Below are 21,781 nucleotides of genomic sequence, written 5' to 3' on the forward strand. Positions count from 1 at the left end.
GAGCAAAGAGGAAAAAGTGTGTAAGGATTCAGTAAGGTGGCCATCTGCAAGCCTGGAAGAGAATCTCACCAGGAAATGAATCAGCCAGCACCTTGATCTTCAACCTCCCAGTATCAAGAACTGTAAAAAATAAATTTCTATTTAAGTTACCCCATCTGTGGTATATTGTCTCCAGCTTTATTGAAGTATTATTGAATATATATATAAGTTTAAGGTATACAGTATGATGATTTGATATGTATATTTGTTATGAAATGACTGGAGTTGTTTGTTTGTTTGTTTTAATGGTAGCCTGGGTAGACTAAGGGCTTCCCTGGTGGCTCAGATGGTGAAGAATCTGCCTGCAGTGAGGCAGACCCAGGTTTGATCTCTTGATTGGGAAGATCCCCTGGAGAAGGGAATGGCTGCCCACATGAGTATTCTTGCCTGGAGAATTCCATGGACAGAGGAGCCTGGTGGGCTACAGTCCGTAGTGTTTCAAAGAGTCGGACACAGCTGAGTGATTAACAGTTCATTTTCACTGAGTGGACTAGTACAGACAGATAATGGTAAGCTCTGTGTAGCAAAATAATAATGCAAAGAAGAGGGAAATGGAATTCCTAGGGGAGTGGATACAGGTACTTTTAGAATTTTAGTTGGATGGTTCCGCAAGGCCTGTCAGAGAAGGTGACTTTGAGTAAAGGCCTAAAAGAAGTGGGGAAGCAAGCTATTCTGATATAGGGGAAGAATATTCAGACAGAAGGAACTTTGTGGAAGAAGAGTACTGTTTTGTTTGATTAATAAGAAGACTCTGTGTGTGTGTGTGTGTGTGTGTGTGTGTGTGTTCATCACTCAGTCATGTCCAACTATTTGTGACCCCACTAGCCTGCCAGTCTCCTCTCTGAAATTTTCCAGGCAAAATACTGGAGTGGGTTGCTGTTTCCTTCTTTCCCTTCTGGGATCTTCCTAACCCAGGAATCAAACCCAGGTCTCCTGCATTGCAAGCAGATTCTTTGCCTTGTTTGATCAACAGGAAGACTACCCCGGTTGAAGCAGAGTAGGAGAAAGGTAGGAGGTGTCACCTCTCAGGTGAATCTCAGGCCAGAGAAGTAGCTGTGGTAAAATCAAGCCACAGTGGGGATTGGATTTTATTCTGATATGGTAGGAAGCCATTGGAGGCTTCAGACTTAATTGTAAAAGGATTGTGCTGGCTGCTGTATGGAAGCAGACTCTAGAGAGCATAAGAAGCATGGTGACTGTGTAAGAGTCAGCGCTAATAACTCATGTGAGAGATGGTAGTGACATGGACCACTATGGTGGCAGTGTTTGGAGTCTAGACAATATTTGAAAGCAGTGGTGGTCAGAATTGCTGATGGATTGGATGTGCAGTATGATAGAGAAGGAGTAAGACTGTCTTGCTGCACTCTTTTCTTTATTTGTCCTCTGCTGCTGATCAGTCTCATCTGTATTCATTCTTCTTGTTATGTCTGTTTGTCCTGGTTTCCCAATTTATAGTTCAGTTCTGACTTCACTGTAAGTACCACACTCAAGAGAAAAAAACACCTCTTCCGTGTCTCCTCTATGATTAATAATCTACTACAACACAGCTTCACTTCTGACACCTGATATATGGGTTTCCATGCATTAAACAATTGTGTGACGCCAGCTGAGGGTCCTACAGCTTAACTCAGTTATTACAGTATCTGTCAAGAACAGACCGTCAGATACCAGAGGTTAAGGGCTCCATCCCACAAGACGGTTCCCACTTCAGATAGCAATCTCATGTCCAGGTTATCTGTGTGTCTGACTGACCGACTATAAATTGAAGATTCCCACAGCTCCCTTTTCAAGTTTGATCAATTCACTAGAGTGGTTCACAGTTTGATTAATTTACTAGAGTGGTTCACAGAACTCAGAGAAACATTGACTTACATTTCAGTTCAGTTCAGTTCAGGCACTCGGTTGTGTCTGACTCTTTGCGACCCCATGGACTGCAGCACACCAGGCCTCCCTGTCCATCACCGACTTCTGGAGTTTACCCAAACTCATATCATTTGAGTCGGTGATGCCAGCCAACCATTTCAACCTCTGTCGTCCCCTTCTCTTCCCACCTTCAATCTTTCTCAGCATCAGGGTCTTTTCAAATGAGTCAGGTCTTCGTATCAGGTGGCCAAAGTATTGGAGTTTCAGCTTAAGCATCAGTCCTTCCAGGAAACACTCAGGACTGATCTCCTTTGGGATGGACTGGTTGGATCTCCTTGCAGTAAAAGGGACTCTCAAGACTCTTCTCCAACACCACAGTTCAAAAGCATCAATTCTTCAGCGCTCAGCTTTCTTCACAGTCCAACTCTTACATCCATACGTGACCACTGGAAAAACCATAGCCTTGACTAGATGGACCTTTGTTGGCAAAGTAATGTCTCTGCTTTTTAATATGCTGTCTAGGTTCATCATAGCTTTCCTTCCAAGGAGTAAGCATCTTTTAATTTCACGGCTGCAGTCACCATCTACAGTGATTTTGGAGCCCCAAAAAATAAAGTCAGTCACTGTTTCCCCATCTATTTCTCATGAAGTGATGGGACCAGATGCCATGATCTTAGTTTTCTGAATGTTGAGCTTTAAGCCAACTTTTTCCACTCTCTTCTTTCTCTTTCATCAAGAGGCTCTTTAGTTCTTCTTCACTTTCTGCCATAAGGGTGGTATCATCTGCATATCTGAGGTTATTGATATTTCTCCTGGCAATCTTTTGATTCCAGCTTGTGCTTCATCCAGCCCAGTGTTTCTCATGATGTACTCTGCATATAGAGTTCCAGAAAAACATCTATTTCTGCTTTATTGACTATGCCAAAGCCTTTGACTGTGTGGGTCACAATAAACTGTGGAAAATTCTGAAAGAGATGGGAATACCAGACCATCTGACCTGCCTCTTGAAAAACCTATATGCAGGTCAGGAAGCAACAGTTAGAACTGGACATGGAACAACAGACTGGTTCCAAATAGGAAAAGGAGTATGTCAAGGCTGTATATTGTCACCCTGCTTATTTAACTTCTATGCAGGGTACATCATGTGAAACGCTGGGTTGGAAGAAGCAAAAGCTGGAATCAAGATTGAATTCAATTCAGTTCTGACACTGTACACCCAGAGATAGAATCAGACTCCACAGATAAAGGGCTCAGAACCACAAGACCACCCTCCATATCCTTCACTAGTCACACGCCCAGGTTTCTACCTATACTTTTGAGACGGACTGTAAATCAGAGGTTCCCACTACCCACTCTTTGGGGTTAATAATTTGCTAGAGAGAAGGCAATGGCAACCCATTCCAGTACTCTTGCCTGGAAAATCCCATGGACGGAGGGTCCTGGTGGGCTGCAGTCCATGGGGTCGCTAGGAGTCGGACACAACTGAGCGACTTCACTTTCAGTTTTCACTTTCATGCATTGGAGAAGGAAATGGCAACCCACTCCAGTGTTCTTGCCTGGAGAATCCCAGGGACAGGGGAGCCTGATGGGCTGCTGTCTTTGGGGTCACACAGAGTTGGACACGACTGAAGTGACTTAGCAGCAGCAGAGCAGCCCACAGAATTCAGGAAAACCCATTTACTCACTGGATTACCAATTTATTATAAAAGGATATTAAAGGATATCATTTTGCCTTTTCATACTGTTAAAATGATATCCTTTCAAAGACGCTTACTCCTTGGAAGAAAAGTTATGACCAACCTAGATAGCATATTCAAAAGCAGAGACATTACTTTGCCGACTAAGGTCCGTCTAGTCAAGGCTATGGTTTTTCCTGTGGTCATGTATGGATGTGAGAGTTGGACTGTGAAGAAGGCTGAGCGCCGAAGAATTGATGCTCTTGAACTGTGGTGTTGGAGAAGACTCTTGAGAGTCCCTTGGACTGCAAGGAGATCCAACCAGTCCATTCTGAAGGAGATCAACCCTGGGTGTTCTTTGGAAGGAATGATGCTAAAGCTGAAGCTCCAGTACTTTGGGCACCTCATGCGAAGAGTTGACTCATTGGCAAAGACTCTGATGCTGGGAGGGATTGGGGGCAGGAGGAGAAGGGGACGACAGAGGATGAGATGGCTGGATGGCATCACGGACTCAATGGACGTGAGTCTGAGTGAACTCTGGGAGATGGTGATGGACAGGGAGGCCTGGCATGCTGCAATTCATGGGATCGCAAAGAGTCTGACACGACTGAGCGACTGAACTGAACTGAAAGGATATCAGTCAGTAGCCAGATGGGGCAATACGCAGTACAAGGTCCCAACGGCAGAGGGAGTGGGACTGAAGTGATGGGCTCCATAGATAACTAACCCCATCCTGGGCTACTTTTCAAAAGTAACCCCATTAACATAACACAAGACATCTTTATCATTCTTAACACTTGGGAAATTCCAAGGATTTGGGGAGCTGAGCCAGGAACGGTAGATGAAGACCAAATATATATATATATATAGGTTATCTGAGTGACCAAATGTGTATTTTTCTTGTAAATCACAATATCGCAGTTCTGCTGGCAACCAGCCATTGTACTCAGGTTGCCTGGGGACTGTCCAAACGTCAGGTGTAGTTGAAGGGACTTGCTATGAGTAAATCTTCTAACCTTTATATATGACTCTGGAGCTATTTCAGAAACTGAGAACCAAAGATGCCCCTAATAGTTCTTATTGCTCAGGAAATTTCAAGAGTTTTAGAAGCTATGTGCCAAGAACAGGGACAAATCCAAATATATATATATGTATTTATATTTTTTATAAATCACAACATCACACATTGCTTCCTCAATATGTCAGTCTGAGCATCTATTTGTAATCTTTCCTCCCAGTCTTGGCCCTTTTCCATTGTTGCCTTAATGAGTGAAAGGTACTGCAGTTTATATTTAGACTAATCAGGTAATCTGGACTAAATATTTGGACTAATCAGGGGGTGTCTATGAGCCTTCTTCTCTCTTTCTATCATCTCCAATCTAATATCCATGACAAATTGGGATTTACTCCTGGAATGCAAGCATTGTTCAACATGTGACAATCAATTAATATAATACACATTAATAGAATGAAGAAAAAAAATGATCATTTTACATCATGATTTTACATGATGTAAAATACGTCACAAGGTATAATTCTTTTGATATGTTGCTGAACTTTGTCTTCTAGTATAGGTTGAAGTTTTTACATTGATATTTGTAAGGAATATTGGTCTATAGTTTATTTTTTGCCTATAGTGTCTTTGTTTGCCTTTTGTATCAGAGTAAGGCTGGCCTCTAGATTGGGTCAGGAAATGTTCTCTCTTTTTCATTCTCTTTGAAGAGTGTGAAAAGGATTGATAGTAATTCTTTAATATTTGATGGAATTCATCAGTGAAACCACCTGATCTAGGGATTTTCTTTGTTGGAAGGTTTTCAATTACTCATTCAAACTCCTTACTTGTTATAAGTCAACTCAGATTTTCTATTCATGATTCAGTCTTTTGAGATTGTGTATTTATAGGAATTTATCCATTATGTCCTGATTATTATTCAATTTGGTAGCATACAATTGTTCATAGTATTATGATCCTTTTTATTTCTATAAAGTTGGTGGTAATGTCTCCACTTTCTTGCGTGGTTTGAGTAATTTGAGTCATCTTTTTTTTTTTTTTTAGTCTAGACTGCTAAAGATTTCTCAATTTTGTTGATCTTCAGAGAACCAACGTTCATTCCTCTATTTTTTTTTCTGTTCTCTATTTCTGCTCTAATCTTAATTTTTTCTTCTAATTTTTGGCTTAATTTGCTCTACTGTAAAATGCAGTTAGGTATTAATTTGAGGTCTTTTTAATGTTTGCATTTACAGCTAAAAATATCTTTCATAGCAGTTTCACTGTCTTGTAAGTTATAGTATATTTATATTTTTGTTTTGATATGTCCAAAGGTATTTTCTAATTTTCCTTGTAATTTCTGATTTTATCCAATGATTGTTTAAAAGTGTGTTTATATTGTATAGCCAGGGAATTATAGCAATTATCTTATAATAACTCATAATGGAATATAGTCTACAAAAATATTGAATCCCTATTCTCTGCACAAGAAAACAACATAATGTTGTAAATCAACTGTACTTGAATTTTTAGAAGGTATATTGTTTAATTTTCATTTTTGTGTGAATTTTTCAGTTTTCCTTCTGTCATTGATTTCTATTTCCGTCTCACTGTAGTCAGAAAAAACACTGAATCCTTTTGAAATTTGCTTTGTATTGTGGCCTAAGCTGTGATCTATCCTAGAGGATATTTTACACACAACTGAGACAAATGTGCATTTTGCTTTGTTAGATGGAGTGTTCTGTATATGTCTGTTAGCTCTAATTAGTTTATGGTATTTTTCAAGTTCACTTTTCCTTGTTGAATTTTTATCTGGTTGTTTTGTTCATTATTGACATTGGAATATTGAAGTTTGTTACTATTATAGCAGAACTATTTGTTTCTATCTGTTCTGTTTTTTATGTGTTTTGGGGCTCTGTTCTTACATATTTGTATGTTTATAATTATATCTTCATGAATTGATGCCTTTTTGGTATATAATATTCTTTGTCTCTAACAATTTTTTACTTAAAGACCACTTTTTATGGCTTTGTTTTATTTTCCAGCATCTTTTTTATTTCAACTGAAGGACTCCCCCTTAGTATTTCTTGTAAGGAATCTCATGGTGATGAACTCCCCCAACTTTTGTAATTCTGGGAAAGTTTATCTCTCCTCCTCCTCCTCCCCTTCACCTCCCCTTATCGTCCTCTCTTCCCATTCTTTCTGCATTTTGAAGGCCAATTTTTTCTTTCAGCACTTAGAATATATTATCCCATTCCCTTTTTGTTTTGCTCTTGCTGCTTTCAAAATTCTGTCTGTCTTTGATTTTTTGACAATCTGTTTATAATATATCTCAGTGTAACCTTCTTTGGATTCACACTTTTTGGTGTCTTGGCTTCTTGAACCTGGATATCCATTCTCCCCCTACCAGATATGAGAAGTTTCTGGCTACTAATTCTTTACATAAGCTTTGTACCTTTCTCTCTCTCTCTTTTTTTTTTTTTTTTTTGCCTTCTGTGTATATTTGTCTATTTGAGGGTATCTTATAAGTCCCCCAGGCTTTCTTGACTCTATTTCATTCTCTTTTCTTTATATTTGTCTGACTAGATCATTTAAATGACCTGTGTTTTAGTTCACTGATTCTTTATTTTGATTGACTATGTCTGCTGTTGAATCCCTCTGGTGAACTTTTTATGTCAGTTAACTATTCTTCAGCTCCAAAATTTCTGTTTTGCTCTGTTTTATATTTTCTGTTTTTGAAATTCTCAATTTATTCATGTATCATTTCCCTGAGCTTGTTGAGCATCTTTATGATGGTTACTCTAAATTCTTCATCAGATAATTCATATACCTCCATTCTTTATGGTTGATTTTCTGGAATTTATTTTGTTCCTTTGATTGGGTCATTTCCTCCTGTTTCTTCATGTTCCATGTTACTTTGGATTTGTATCTACCCATTTAAAACAATAGCCACCTCTCCCAGTCTTTTATGGGCTGGTTCTATACAGGGAAAGATCTTCACCAATTCACTTATGTGTAGATTCTGGAGGCCTCTCAAACCTTTTCTGTGGATGTTCCTTCTTTTAACTTGTGTGTGTAGATTCCTGATGAGAGGGATTTTTCAGTTTCCTTTTTTTTTTTTTTTTTCAAGAACTCATAATTTTTTTGTTCCCTCTGATTTTTTTTCTTTTTATCTGTGAAACTACAGATTCTCTGAAGCTGCTGCAAACCAGGTCACATCAGCTCTCTGAGGTGAGCAAGACAGAAACTAGTCCCTCCAAACTAGCCCCCAACAAAATTTGAAATGTTGTATATCCTCCACTCGTCTCTTCTCTCATCCAGGGTAGAGGCCAACAAGCTGTATTGGCCTCTTTCTGCTAGTCCTGTAGTGTGGCAGCAAGCTACTCAGCTGTCTTTTGTTCTCAGTGGCCCTTTGGCATCTAGAGCATACTAGATCTTGTCGGTACTCTGAGATATGTGGCCCAGAAACCAGTCTCTCTGGCAGCTCTCTGCCTGCACATTGGACATATGGTTCAGTAACTTCTCAGAGAGAAACTGGGAGGTGGGGATTTTATCACAGTAGTCAAGCACTGAACCAGGAGAAGAGACTATGGTAAGTGAGTGCAGATTATTCTAAACCTTTGTCTTTGTACTTGGCGACCCCCAACCTGACAGTGCATAGATTTAGGCAAGACAGAAACCAGTCCCCTGGGCAGCACCCCCTAAGTCTGCACATTCAGTCTTGTTTTAACTCCCTTATTGGGGAGAAGTTTGGAGTTGAAAGTTTTCTTCCAATTGCACCATGCTTAGCAGCGAGGGGAGACAAAGGCTAAAGTTCTGCCCCAAATTCTGGTGAATCATGACAGCATTTGTTGATAATAAACACTGGAATAGTATACCTTTGATCTTTCATGAAATGTTTCAGGTGCCTTGAGATATCTAACTGGTGAATTTTATTAGGCCATTGAATATATAAACATTCATGTAGCAGGGCAGTCAGGGCTTTAAATACATACAGATTTTGGAGTTTCAGGCTATATTTATTATCCATCTTCAGATGTGTAATGCTCTCTCATTATAAATGCCACGAAGGCAAGTACTTTTTCTGTAATTTTCTCCACTTTATTCTTAGATTTCTGATGTTTCTGGCACATTGTAGGGATTAATATTTTTGCTGTTGTTTTCTTTTCTTAATCCTCTGTCCCCACTGTCCTGATGTTAATAAAAACATTAACAAGATATACATATTTCATACTTATATAAGGTCACATGTGGGACTTCCCTGGTGGTCCAGTGGCTAAGACTGCACACTCCTAATGCTGAAGACCTAGATTCCATCCTTGGTCAGGGAACTAGATCCCACTGTGCAACTAAGAGTTTGCATGTCCAACTAAATCTCCCACGTGCCACAATGAAGATCGAAGATCCTGCATGTTGCAACTAAGACCTGGTGAAGCCAAATTAATTAATATTTAAAAGTAAACAAATAAAATATACCTTCAGCACTAAAAAAGATCATGTGTAATACATATGAGTTATGAAGCATATTAATAAAATGAAAATATCAAAACTGTCACTAAAGAACTAAATGTTACTGCTAACTGGATGCTGCTTCACATTCCCATCACTTTGTTCATCCCCTCAGGGATAATAATTGTCCTAAAGTTTACAATTTTAATTTTCTTAAAATGATTTTACCACACAATATGGGCTTCCCTGGTGGCTCAGGCAGTAAAGAATCTGCCTGCAATGCAGGAGACCCAGGTTCAATCCCTGGGTCAGAAAGATCCCCTGGAGAAAGGAATGCTAACCCACTCCAGTATTCTTGACAGAGGAGCCTGGTGGGTTACATTCCTTGGGATCACAAAGAATCGGACATGGCCGAGTGACTAACATGCATACATACAAACCACATATATATGTATTCCATAGTGCATATATATTCCTAAGCAGCATGTTAGGTTTGCTTTTTGTTTTTGAGTTTTTAAAAAATATGATATTGGACATAATTTTCACCATTTTGCTTTTTTAAATCCATGACAGAAGTTCATTTATTTTTCTTACTTATTATATACTTACTGTATTTCTATAGCACAGTTCACACATTACCCTTAGTATATGCTTTTGGCTGCACTGGGTCTTAAGTTGTGGCACACAGACTTAGTTGCCCTGTGACATGTGAGGTCTTAGTTCCCAGACCAGGGATGGAAGGCAGATTCTTAACCACTGGAGACTCCCAATAAATATTTTTAAGACTTTTCTAGTCTTATTTATTTTTATGTTCTGCTGTTTAAATCACATTTCTATTGACATTTTGTAGAAAATGACAAGCTGGTTGGAGACCTAGAAAAATTACATTGTTTCTAAGTAATTTTTTTCCATTTTGTTTTCTTCCTGAACCTAGAACTTTATGGAAGCCTTTTCAGATTTTTATGTAGATAAATTTATTTTGTTTTGAAATGAATGACTCTTCTGTTAATATCTGTTTCCAGGGAATCTGTATATGATTCCAGATTTTTAAAATTTATTAATGTGTCCTTTGTGGATTTATGTATATTGTTTTACATTTAAAAGAATTATTATTTTCCTTTCAGCACCAAGTTTCCTACATACGTTAGGGTAAAGTTGATTATTCTTATAAGTTTCAATCTATATTCATATTAATTTCATCTGATTCATCTGTAGATATCTTAGATGTGCTGAAGTCTTCTGTATATTTAGGGACTATAGTGTTTATAGTGTCTATCATTGTGTTTCTTGCTAGTTGTTTTCCTTTCCATATTGTCAGACTATGTCTTAAGTACATAAAAATTCATGAGTGCTATATCTTTTTGGTGGATGTACTTTATATATATATGGATATATTGTATATCTATGTTTCTCTTAAAGCTTTTTATTTAGAAGTCTACTTTTTTATGTCTGTGGTACAGCTGATTTCTTTTGGTAAATATACACCTCAGATATCTTTTTCCATGTCTTCATTTTTAAGATTTCTTTGTGGTTTAATTTAAGTATTTCTGTTGATAAACAACATATAGTCGATTTTCTTTTTCCTCTCCCCACTACTTCCCTTCTCCCCTCTCTTCTTCTAAACCAACTGATTGTCTCAGTTTTCATAAATGAATTAAATTTGTGTTTTCTTTGATTCTTTGCCATATTTGGACTTATTTTCTACCGTCTTATTCTGTGCTTTCTTTTACCCCTTTTCCTCTCTTGTTTACCTTATTCTATTGACGTGGCTTTTTTTTGTCCTCTGTTCGTGCTTTTAGTGGTTTGGAAGTATCCTATTTATCATTGTTTTAATAAAATATCTTTACTGTGATATACTTTGCACACCTTACAGTTTACTCACCTGAAGTGTATATTTCAATAAGTTTTATTATGTTTACAAAGTTCACCAATTTTAGAACATTTTCAGGCAAGAATACTGGAGTGGGTTACCATTTCCTCCTTGAGGGCATCCTTCCGATTCAGGGATCACCCCTGTGTCTTCTGCATTGGCAGGCAGATCGTTTCCCACTGAGCTACCAGGGAAGCCCATTATATCCAGTGGCTGGACTTTGTGGTAAATATTGATAGTGTGGCACTTTGGAAAGGCTAATAGATGTTAGATTGCATGAAATTTTTCTTGAAAAATATTTGGTTAATCACTTCTTAGCTATTTTTATGTATTTCAAATAGTTCTTTTTATTTAAAGCAAATTTGAATGATTTATACATAGGGGAAAATTTGTTCAAGTTGTAAAATTTGCATTAGCAGTAGTTTATCAGATCTACCTTTCTGTACTCTCCTGTTCTCCAAATTATAATCTTACATGTCAGTATTATACCCTGACAATTTAGTTTTCAAAATTTAATAGGATCAAAGAACTTTAAAAGTTCTTTTAGATATATCAACAAGCTTAGCAGCTTTATTTCGTAGATAATTTTTTTAAAGACCCAGTAACGTGACAGTTTGTTATGTAAGTTTTCTGAAGTAATGATAGTACTTGTTGTACTTTTTAATTGTGATATTCACAACTTATTTATAAACTTATGGCCATTTTCATTGTCCATAAATTTCTGAAGTTCTTAGAATCCAAAATCAGTGGATAGAATGTCTTTCATAGTTATCCATTGTAGCAAATTTTGAAATATTGCATATATCATACCTGCTTTGAAATTTTTCTAAGCTTTTGTAAACAAATATTTCTAAATTATTTAAAACTCATTGATATTCTGAATTCTGTTCTGCATAATGGAGGAAAAATCCCTGCTGGATTTTGGAGGGAAATTTCTACTTTGATCCAATTTCCTTTTTATTTCTGAGATTTTTCTTCATAATGAGATGTTAATCTATTAAAATGGAATATATTTTGGAATCATCAACTTAATGGTCTTCCTTAAGTAAAGTGAAAGTGAAGTCAGTCAGTAAAATGCTGCGTATTTCTCCAGATTTTGCATGTCCAAAACACTGGAGTTGTTCGTCTCTTGGATTCAGTGAATCAGAGGTTAAATATTATCTGTGTTTTCAGAAAACAGTATAGCACCATTGAGTTTAATTCTATTAAGAATCAATAATTATGCAGATTCGTGATACATTTCATCTGGTTTTACATCCTTGGGATATTCTTATGCTCTTCTAACTGAATTACAGCAGCTAGAAGAGACTAAGAATTTGCATGGTGAGAAACTTTGATTCAGAAGGTGTATATTCAGAAGGTAAATTCTAATAGCCAAAGTGAAGAAGTTTTTAAAATTAATAATATCACTGTTATTTTTACCTGTTAACATGTTGTTATGGGAAGTTTTTATTCTTACTGATCAGAATACCCTGATCAATGTATAATATGCAATGAATTGTTTTACCAATTAGTGATTTTCTTAGTGTGTTCTGGTTGTTGGAATAAAATACTCCAGATCTGGTAGCTTATGAACAATGGAATCATATTTCTTATAGCCCTGGAGGCTGGAAGTCCAAGATTAGGGTGCCAGCATGGTTGGGTGAGGACCCTCTTCCTGTGGGGAGCCAGTTCTCTCTTGCTATGCTCTTGTGGTAGAAGGGGCAAAGGAACTCTGTGAGATCTCAAAAATAAGAGCACTATCCCATTTGTGAAAGCTCCATGCTCATGACCAAATCACTTTCAAAGACCCCACTTCCAGGTACCTTTATCTTTAGAGGTTAGGATTTCAACATATGATTTTGGAGGTATACAGACATTTAGACCATAGCAGTGATTTTTTAAAAAATTTGTTTTGTTGTCTTATTATTATTTCCAAAAATAGATATGTTAAAATTCTGAGGAATTAAATCATCTTATAAAAATTAGTTTTTGTTCTCTGGAGGGTTTGAAGTAATTTCTTGATGCTTGCCTATATTGTGACTTCCCTGGTAGCTCAGACGGTAAAGCATCTGCCTACAATGTGGGAGATCCGGGTTCAATCCCTGGGTTGGGAAGATCCCCTAGAGAAGGAAGTGGCAACCCAGTCCAGTACTCTTGCCTGGAAAATCCCATGGATGGAGGAGCCTGATAGGCTACAGTCCATGGGGTCACAAAGAGTTAGACATGACTGAGAACCTTCACTTCACTCACTGCCTATATTGTAATAATTGGCCCATATTACATAGAACTCTTTGCATAAAACAAATAAAACAGTTCAACTTAAATCATAATAATCTCTACCACTTTTTTTAAAAATTTATTTCAATTCTTATCTTTACTAACTTCTGCTTTCTTATTACCTGTATTCCATACCACATGTTTTGGATTGTGGGTGCGTTTTTTAGTCATTCAGATCTAAAGATGTCATGAATTCTGTTGATTTCTTCTCTGTATGTTCTCTTTTGTTGTTATTTATTTTCTTTTTGCAGCTTTATTGAAATATAATTGGCATATAACCCATATGCTCTTTAAGAATATAATCTTTAGTGTTGAGCTTGTATGTTTGTTTTTTTATCAGTAACTTGATGTTATTGACTTAATCTAAGTTTGTATTATTGTTAGAATATGTGGTTAATCTGATATTCTTTGACAGTTGTTGAAAATCCTTTTGTAATCTGTTACACGGTTGTTTTTGTAAATGTTTCATTTGTGCTTTTATGTTTTGTACTTGTTGGCTGCCTGAGGTTCTGTTTATATATTTACTCAGTTCAGTTTATCAGTGATGATCAAATTTTCAAGCAGCATGGCTGCCTATGTACTATGTAAAATGATCTTTTAAAATCTTCATTTAATTAAGGATATTAAGAATTTTACCTTAGATTTAGATATAACTTAAAATTTATGAACTTCGAAGTAATTTTTTTCCTGATTCTGAAATCCCTAAGATAGCAGTGATAGACATAGCAGCAGTAATGTTAGAAGTAATAATAATGGTAACAATAGCCATAGCAGCTAACATCCATGAAGCTCTTACTGTGTGCAGGGCCTCATTCAAAGCTTTCTAAATTGGTTAATGAATTACCCAGTCACAGCTCTATGACGTATAATTGTTTTCCTCATTTTCTAGACTAAAACACAGAAATATTAATGCTCTTGCCATAGTCACATTGTAATCAGATTGTCTTTAAACAGATAAATGTCGGTTTGTTCAGTTGGACACACAAGTAACTCAATGTTTTCTTTCCCCTTTTCAGTTATTAGAAAAGTTGAAAGAACGTTGGCTCTCTACTGGTTTATGGCATAATCTGGAGTTGGTGAAGACAGTCATTGTAGAACCACAGGGAGGAGAAAAAATTGATTTTGATGAATTACTGCAGGTGTACTACGATGCAATCAAGTACAAAGGAGAAAAAGGTAATTGGAAATTATTTGATAGTCAGTGAAAAATTTTTTTACCATAAAGTGAGAAGTTGGTGCTGTTATAATTATATTTGTATTGCCTTTTTTTCAAAAAGTATTTCTGTAATCCTGAGTGAAAAGAAAATTAAGTTAAAGAAATTCTTCTGTTTGGAATTGTTCTCCTATGAGTACTTTCACTTGAAGATGCCAGTTCAGTTTTAAGAAATGGGATGCCTTTAGGTATTAGCCTATAAACTTCCTTACACTACCTAAAATGTTTTATCAAAGAAGATGGTAGAGTATGCATTAATATCTTCCTTACTAGTGGAAGGAGGTTACATTTTTATGCAAAAATATACTTTGTGCTTATGTTTAACTGCATAAGGTTAACATAACTGAAGGCTAAATTTCAAAGTTAGAAAATGCCCGAAAAACATTTCACAGAAAGGGCTAATAATAATAACTTATGAACAGTGCAACATCACAAAGATGCTATAACATAATTGTCAATATCCCTGTATGATAAGATTATGCACAGAGTATTCTGTGTGTGTATGTTGTAAATACTTTTCAGTATAATATTGATCTAATATGATACAGAGTCCTTTAAATCCTTCTGATAACTTACATTCTGGTGGTAAAGGTAGTGATCTCAATTTCAATATTTTAAAGATAAAACAGTTGATTCACAATTGCTTAGTTCACATGCAGGTTATTACTCTGACATAGTTTTTCTGTATAGTTTAACTGGGAGATACACAGTTTATAAATTGGTCCTACCATGTTGTGTCAAAATGTAATTTTGTTTTATTTGAAGACATTGAACTTTAAAAACTTTATCTTATAGTAGTTTTTAATTTTGAGTCTTTTAAATTTGATATTATAGTTAATAATCAGATCTTTTCAAAATGACAAGAATAAGACATTTTCTGGGAATCTTGATTATGCTTTTAAAAATGTTTATTTTCTGTTGCTTAAGATGGAGCCCTCCTGGTGGCAGTTTGTCGTGGTAAAGTGAGTGAGGGTCTGGATTTCTCAGATGATAATGCCCGTGCTGTCGTAACAATAGGAATTCCTTTTCCAAATGTGAAAGATCTTCAGGTAGGCCATCAAAGCCTTAGAAGTTGTATTTATCACAGAAGTTGTTTGTTTTGTGTAAAGTTAACTATACATTTTTCTTGTATCCTCAGACATTCTATGTTAATGCTCTAGTGACTCCGAATGAGTGAGAAAGGTTTAGTAGATATGGGTTTATTTTTAACCTGCACTGTCTTTTACTCAAAAAGAATGATTTTCAAAGTATAGGACTGGATCAGGAGCATCAATACCACCTGTGTCATCAGCATCATCAGTATCAAGTAATAGAAATACATATTTGCAGGTTCCATCCAGTCCTCCTGAATCAGAAACTCTGAAGATAGAGCCCAACAATCTGTGTTTTATCAAACTCTGAGCCACAGACTGACAGAGAACCCCCCAGGGAATTCTAGGGCCCTTTCTCGATCTTCTCTTCAATGCCATGTCTTGCCCTACAGATTGTGATTTTTGCTGCTGCAAGTTCTGCTGTCTTCCACTTCAGCTCAGCAGGACCACCGTACTCTGCTTGTACTTCTGTGTTCTGCACTGTTGTTGAAAAATTATACCCAGAGGAGCACTGAGAGTCATGGAGTTCACCTAATGGATTTCCCTTGTCTCTGAGATTACAGTCCTATGCTGCCCTGTGTCTGCCCCGTTGAAAGCAGTTGCTTTATTTATTTTGTCCAATTTACAGTTACTTACAGTGGGAGGAATATTCCTAAGACAGTTATTCTGCCTTGGCCAGAAACAGGAGTTTTGTTTCACTATCACTGATTGTTCACTAAAAATTTTTGAAAATTATTAGTAGTAATAATTTGAATCCTAGGGTGATATTATCTTTATTGGGAAGAATTTTCTTTTATTCCTACAGGAATTTGAAGGTGCTAGGAATCTGAGACCAAGACTTAAGATTTTCTGACTCTATTGAGTATAATCTGTATCCCTTTCAGGATGCAACCTGTTAGGATCTCATATTAAAGCAAGAATTCTTTCCCTCAGTAATTATCTTTTTCATTGTTAATATTTTACTAGACATTTGGAATTACATAGTATTAACAATGTTAATATTTCTCAAGTTAGCTCCTATACTGTCGTAACCTCTGGTCCTCCTCAATATTTCTGAAAGTCCTCAAGGGATATTTAATCCTTTCAGTCTTCAGAAACTTTGTTGGCTTCCGTTGCCTTTCTCCAGCCACAGGTGTTAGTACTGAGAGTTTTGATGACCGTTCATTAGGGCTCCTTTTCTAAAATGGTGAAGGCTGCCTCTGACTAGTACTATGATGAAACAGTAGACTCTACTCAAGAAAACTGTTGGGCTCACCCTCAGTGGCATGAATGCTCGTTCCACTGAAGCTAAGTGCTGTTGATGGCGCTGCTGTTAGTAGTGGTACTGTCTTTTTTGAATGTCTTAACATTTTATCTTGAGTATAATTACAGTATTATATTACTGTACAGATGCTGCTTTGTTTAAGCAGAGAGAATCCCACACTTTCTACCACACGTTCTTCCCATGTCGTAAATATAAATTTTTTCCCCCGAAACTAGCACTTTCACCTTTTGCTTGTATCATCTTTCACTCTTGGACCTATATATGAGTCCTTGAGAGCTGGAAGAGGAGATAGCTTTATACCTAATAACTGCATTGTATTAAATATCACACTCACAAAGTAACAAGCCCTGAAAGGATTCACGTCAAACTCATAATAGTGATTATGTATGAGAAGAGAAAGGAATGGTTTTGGAGGTAGTTATCAGAGACTATTAACTAGTTAATATTAACTACTAACTAGCTTAACTAGTTATCAGGGACATTCCTGTCCCCAGTGACTTTAGCTTTTCCTATAATGTTTGTTTTACTAAAAAACAAGCTGAAAGAAAATATAGTGGGAATATAATTGTTTATTTTGTTATTCTTTGAAAAAAATTCTTTAAATAGTGTTTACTTGTGAATAAAAAAAAATACATTTACCTTCTATTTTCTCTATCCTCTCTCACAACAGCTGTGATTCTGGGTGTCGTTTATTGCACCAGTCTTGGGCTTCTTAATGCTTTCTTTCCTCAGGATAAGTTCTTCCCAGGCAACATCTCAGTCTGTCATTTAAAAACAAAAAAAGATACCGGTGACATACTCTGACATTCCTCAGTCATGGTCCTGCTTGTCATTTGTGCTTATCTGAAATCCAGTGGCTCTAGTTATATAAAACAGCAAAATCACAGAAGCTTCAGTGAGGTCTGCACAGGGAGGAGGAAGGTTATTCTAAAGGAGTTTCCCTAGCGGTTCCTAAAGGGGGCAAGTAGGTGGACCCAAGAATAGTCTAAGCTGCAGGATCAAGGGACAGATGAAGAGGAAAAGTCTTTACTGGAAAGACTTGTAAGGGAAAGTGTATTTCTTGATGCCGTATTTCTGGGTCAGTTCTTCCTAACAATTCTAAAATTCAGTGGCTCGAAACACCAGTCATTCACTGTGGGTCAATATCTATGAGGGTGGGGTGGGCAATAGATGGTTTCAGATGAGCTTAGTTGCCTTGCTTTGGTTTGACCAGCATAGGTTGAGTTCAACTGGATCAGTTCTGCTGTAATTGTATCTCATCCTTTGTGAACCAACAGACCAGCCAAAACATGTTATCATTGCAGTGGCAGAGGTGCAGGAGGCAAGCTTGACTGTCTAAGCAATTATCAAACACCTGCCTCTGTCATATTAGCTAACACATTGCCTAAAGCATGTCACATGCCCAAGCCCTAAGTCAATAGTGGTTGGGGGGGTGGTGTGTGGATGGAGTCTTGGCCTTTAAAAAAAATAATAATTAAAGCATGTTTATGGCTTCCCAAAGCCTTTGACTGTGTGGGTCACAATAAACTGTGGAAAATTCTGAAAGAGATGGGAATACCAGACCACCTGACCTGCCTCTTGACAAACCTATATGCAGGTCAAGAAGCAACAGTTAGAGCTGGACATGGAACAACAGACTGGTTCCAAATAGGAAAAGGAGTCCGTCAAGGCTGTATATTGTCACCTGTTTATTTAAATTATATGCAGAGTCCATCATGAGAAACGCTGGGCTGGAAGAAGCACAAGCTGGAATCAAGATTTCCGGGAGAAATATCAATAATGTCAGATATGCAGATGACACCACTTTTATAGCAGAAAGTGAAGAGGAACTAAAAAGCCTCTTGATGAAAGTGAAGAGGAGAGTGAAAAAGTTGGCTTAAAGCTCAACATTCAGAAAACGAAGATCATGGCATCTGGTCCCATCACTTCATGGGAAATAGATGGGGAAACAGTGGAAACAGTGTCAGACTCTTTTTGGGCTCCAAAATCACTGCACATGGTGACTGCAGCCATGAAATAAGACGCTTACTCCTTGGACGGAAAGTTATGACCAACCTAGATAGTAGACATTACTTTGCATTACTTTGCCAACAAAGGTCCGTCTAGTCAAGGCTATGGTTTTTCCTGTGGTCATGTATGGATGTGAGAGTTGGACTGTGAAGAAAGCTGAGCGCTGAAGAATTGATGCTTTTGAACTGTGGTGTTGGAGAAGACTCTTGAGAGTCCCTTGGACTGCAAGGAGATCCAACCAGTCCATTCTGAAGGAGATCAACCCTGGGTGTTCTCTGGAAGGACTGATACTGAAGCTGAAACTCCAGTACTTTGGCCACCTCATGTGAAGAGTTGACTCATTGGAAAAGACTCTGATGCTGGGAGGAATTGAGGGCAGGAGGAGAAGGGGATGACAGAGGATGAAATGGCTGGATGGCATCACTGACTCGATGGACATGAGTTTGAGTGAACTCTGGGATTTGGTGGTGGATAGGGAGGCCTGGCTTGCTGCAATTCATGGGGTCTCAAAGAGTCAGACACGACTGAGTGACTGAACTGAACTGAACTGAACTGGTGGCTTCCCTGGTGGCTGAGATAGTAAAGAATCTGCCTGCAGTGCAGGCAGGATATAAGATATCCTGTCGTCCCCTTCTTCTCCTGCCTTCCATCTTTCCCAGGATCAGGGTCTTTTGCAATGAGTCAGTTAGGTTATAAAAAATACAAAAGTTTGGAATTTTAATAGAGTCCACATTATGTTTTGCTGTTTTTGCCTGTGCTTTTGGTGTCATATTTAGTAAGCTGTTGCCAAATCCATGGTCATGCAGCTTTGCCCCTTATGTTTTTTTCAAAGAGTTTCACAGTTTTAGCTCTTAAATTTAAATATTAGCTCTATTTTGAGTAAATTTTATATATATATTATAAGATGGATCTATCTTCCTTATATCTAAAATGAATCTCTTGTATCATCATATTATTGGATTATGTTTTTTAATTTATTCTGCCAATCTCTGCCTTTCCGTTGGAGAATTTAATCCGGTTAAAGTAATCATTCTTAAGGAAGGGCTTAGTTTTACCATTTAACTGTTTTCTGCCTGTCTTATGTGCCTTTTGTTCCTCAATTCCTTTTTGTTTAGCTTTTTTTTTTTTGTTTTATTGTTGTGTAGTATTTTGATTCCCTTCTCTCCTTTTGTATATATTTTTTAGTTATTTTCTTACTGTTACCCTAGGGGTTAGAAGTAACATCTTAATCTTTGTCTCTCCCTTTTTTTTGTTACATAGATTATACCTTTATACATTGTATGCCATTAGCTTAATTTATAATTATTCTTTTATGTATTTTCCTTTTAAAACCTTGCAAAACAAAAGTTCAATAATACTGGCTTTTATATTTACCTACATAGTAAGTTTTACTAGTGTTTTTTATTTATACTTCCGAAAGCACACCCGACTCCAGTACTCTTGCCTGGAAAATCCTGTGGATGGAGGAGCCTGGTAGGCTGCAGTCCATGGGATCGCGAAGAGTTGCACACAACTGAGCGACTTCACTTTGACTTTTCACTTTCATGCACTGGAGAACGAAATGGCAACCCACTCCAGTGTTCTTGCCTGGAGAATCCCAGGGACGGGGCAGCCTGCTGGGCTGCCGTCTATGGGGTTGCACAGAGTCAGACACGACTGAAGCAACTTAGCAACAGCAGCAGCAGCAGCAAAGCACATACTTAGGGCTTCCCTGGTAGCTCAACTGGTAAAGAATCCACCTGCAGTGCAGGAAACCCCAGTTCGATTGCTGGGTTGAGAAGTTCCTCTGGAGAAGGGAGAGGCTACCCACTCCAATATTCTTGGACTTCCCTGGTGGCTCAGATGGTAAAGAATCAGCCTGCAATATGGGATACCTGGGTTCGATCCCTGGGTTATGAACAGCAGAGACATTACTTTGTGGACAAAGGTCCATCTAGTTAAAGCTATGGTTTTTCCAGTGGTCATGTATGAATGTGAAAGTTGGACCATAAAGCTGAGCACCGAAGAATTGACGCTTTTGAACTATGGTGTTGGAGAAGACTCTTGAGAGTCCTTTGGACTGTAAGGAGATCCAACCAGTCAGTCCTCAAGGAAATCAGTCCTGAATATTCATTGGAAGGACTGATGTTGAAGCTTAAACTCCAGTACTTTGGCCACCTGATGCGAAGAACTGATTTACTGGAAAAAGACCCTGATCCTGGGAAAGATTGAAGGCAGAAGAAGAAGGGGATGACAAAGGATGAGATGTTGGATGGCATCACTGACTCGATGGACGTTGAGTTTGAGCAAGTGCCAGGAGTTGGTGATGGACAGGGAAGCTGGTATGCTGCAGTCCATGGGGTTGCAAAGTTTAGGACACAACTGAGCTTCTGAACTGAACTGAAAACACATATTTACACTGCCTCCATTATAGTGTATATTGTGTGTGTGTTAGTCACTCGGTTGTGTCTGATCATTTGCAACCCCATGGACTGTAGCCCACCAGGCTCCTCTGTCCATGGAATTCTCCAGGCAAGAATACTGGAGTGATAGTCATTTCCTTCTCCATTATATATTTTAGTGTTTATAAATATGATTTATAGTCTGTGTGATGGTGTTCCTCAAAGATAAGGACAATTTCTTAACTATCTTTGTCTCCACACTTAAATATTGCCTTGGAATATAGTGAGTGTTCAGTAAATTAATTTAATTAAGGATTAGATGTTAAAGCATTTACCTCAGGCTGGGACTTGAACCCATGTGCCAGGACTCGATCCCATCCAAAACCCTGCTTGGGACTTGAAACCACAAAGCTGGGACTCAAGCCAAACTAAAACCCAGTTTGGTACTCTAATCCATGTGGCTGGGACTTGAACCCAGCCAAGACCCACAGTCTTCCAAGTGAGTTCACAGACCTGGTTTCAGGACGTGATGAATCTCAGGTTCTTGATGTATCATTGCAGAAAGAATTCAGTAAGAGACAAAGTGATAGGTAAGAAGTGGATTAATTCAGAGAGAAATACTTCACAGACAAGTATGGGCCATTGCAGAGGGTGACTGTGACCTTGAAATGGTGTGGT

At 37.8% G+C, this 21,781-nt stretch overlaps 1 protein-coding gene across 1 annotated transcript in view; it reads left to right on the forward strand.

The window, feature by feature from the left end:
• Window positions 1–21,781, forward strand: part of BRIP1 (BRCA1 interacting protein C-terminal helicase 1) — a 185,014-nt gene that overhangs the window by 110,380 nt on the left and 52,853 nt on the right. The window contains exons 15-16 of the mRNA XM_013971848.2: window positions 14,161–14,320; window positions 15,285–15,406. Coding sequence (XP_013827302.2) covers window positions 14,161–14,320; window positions 15,285–15,406 — 282 coding nt within the window. The remainder of the gene's footprint in view (window positions 1–14,160; window positions 14,321–15,284; window positions 15,407–21,781) is intronic.

This window comes from Capra hircus, chromosome 19, assembly GCF_001704415.2.
Source record: "Capra hircus breed San Clemente chromosome 19, ASM170441v1, whole genome shotgun sequence".
Classification (NCBI taxonomy): Eukaryota; Metazoa; Chordata; class Mammalia; order Artiodactyla; family Bovidae; genus Capra; species Capra hircus.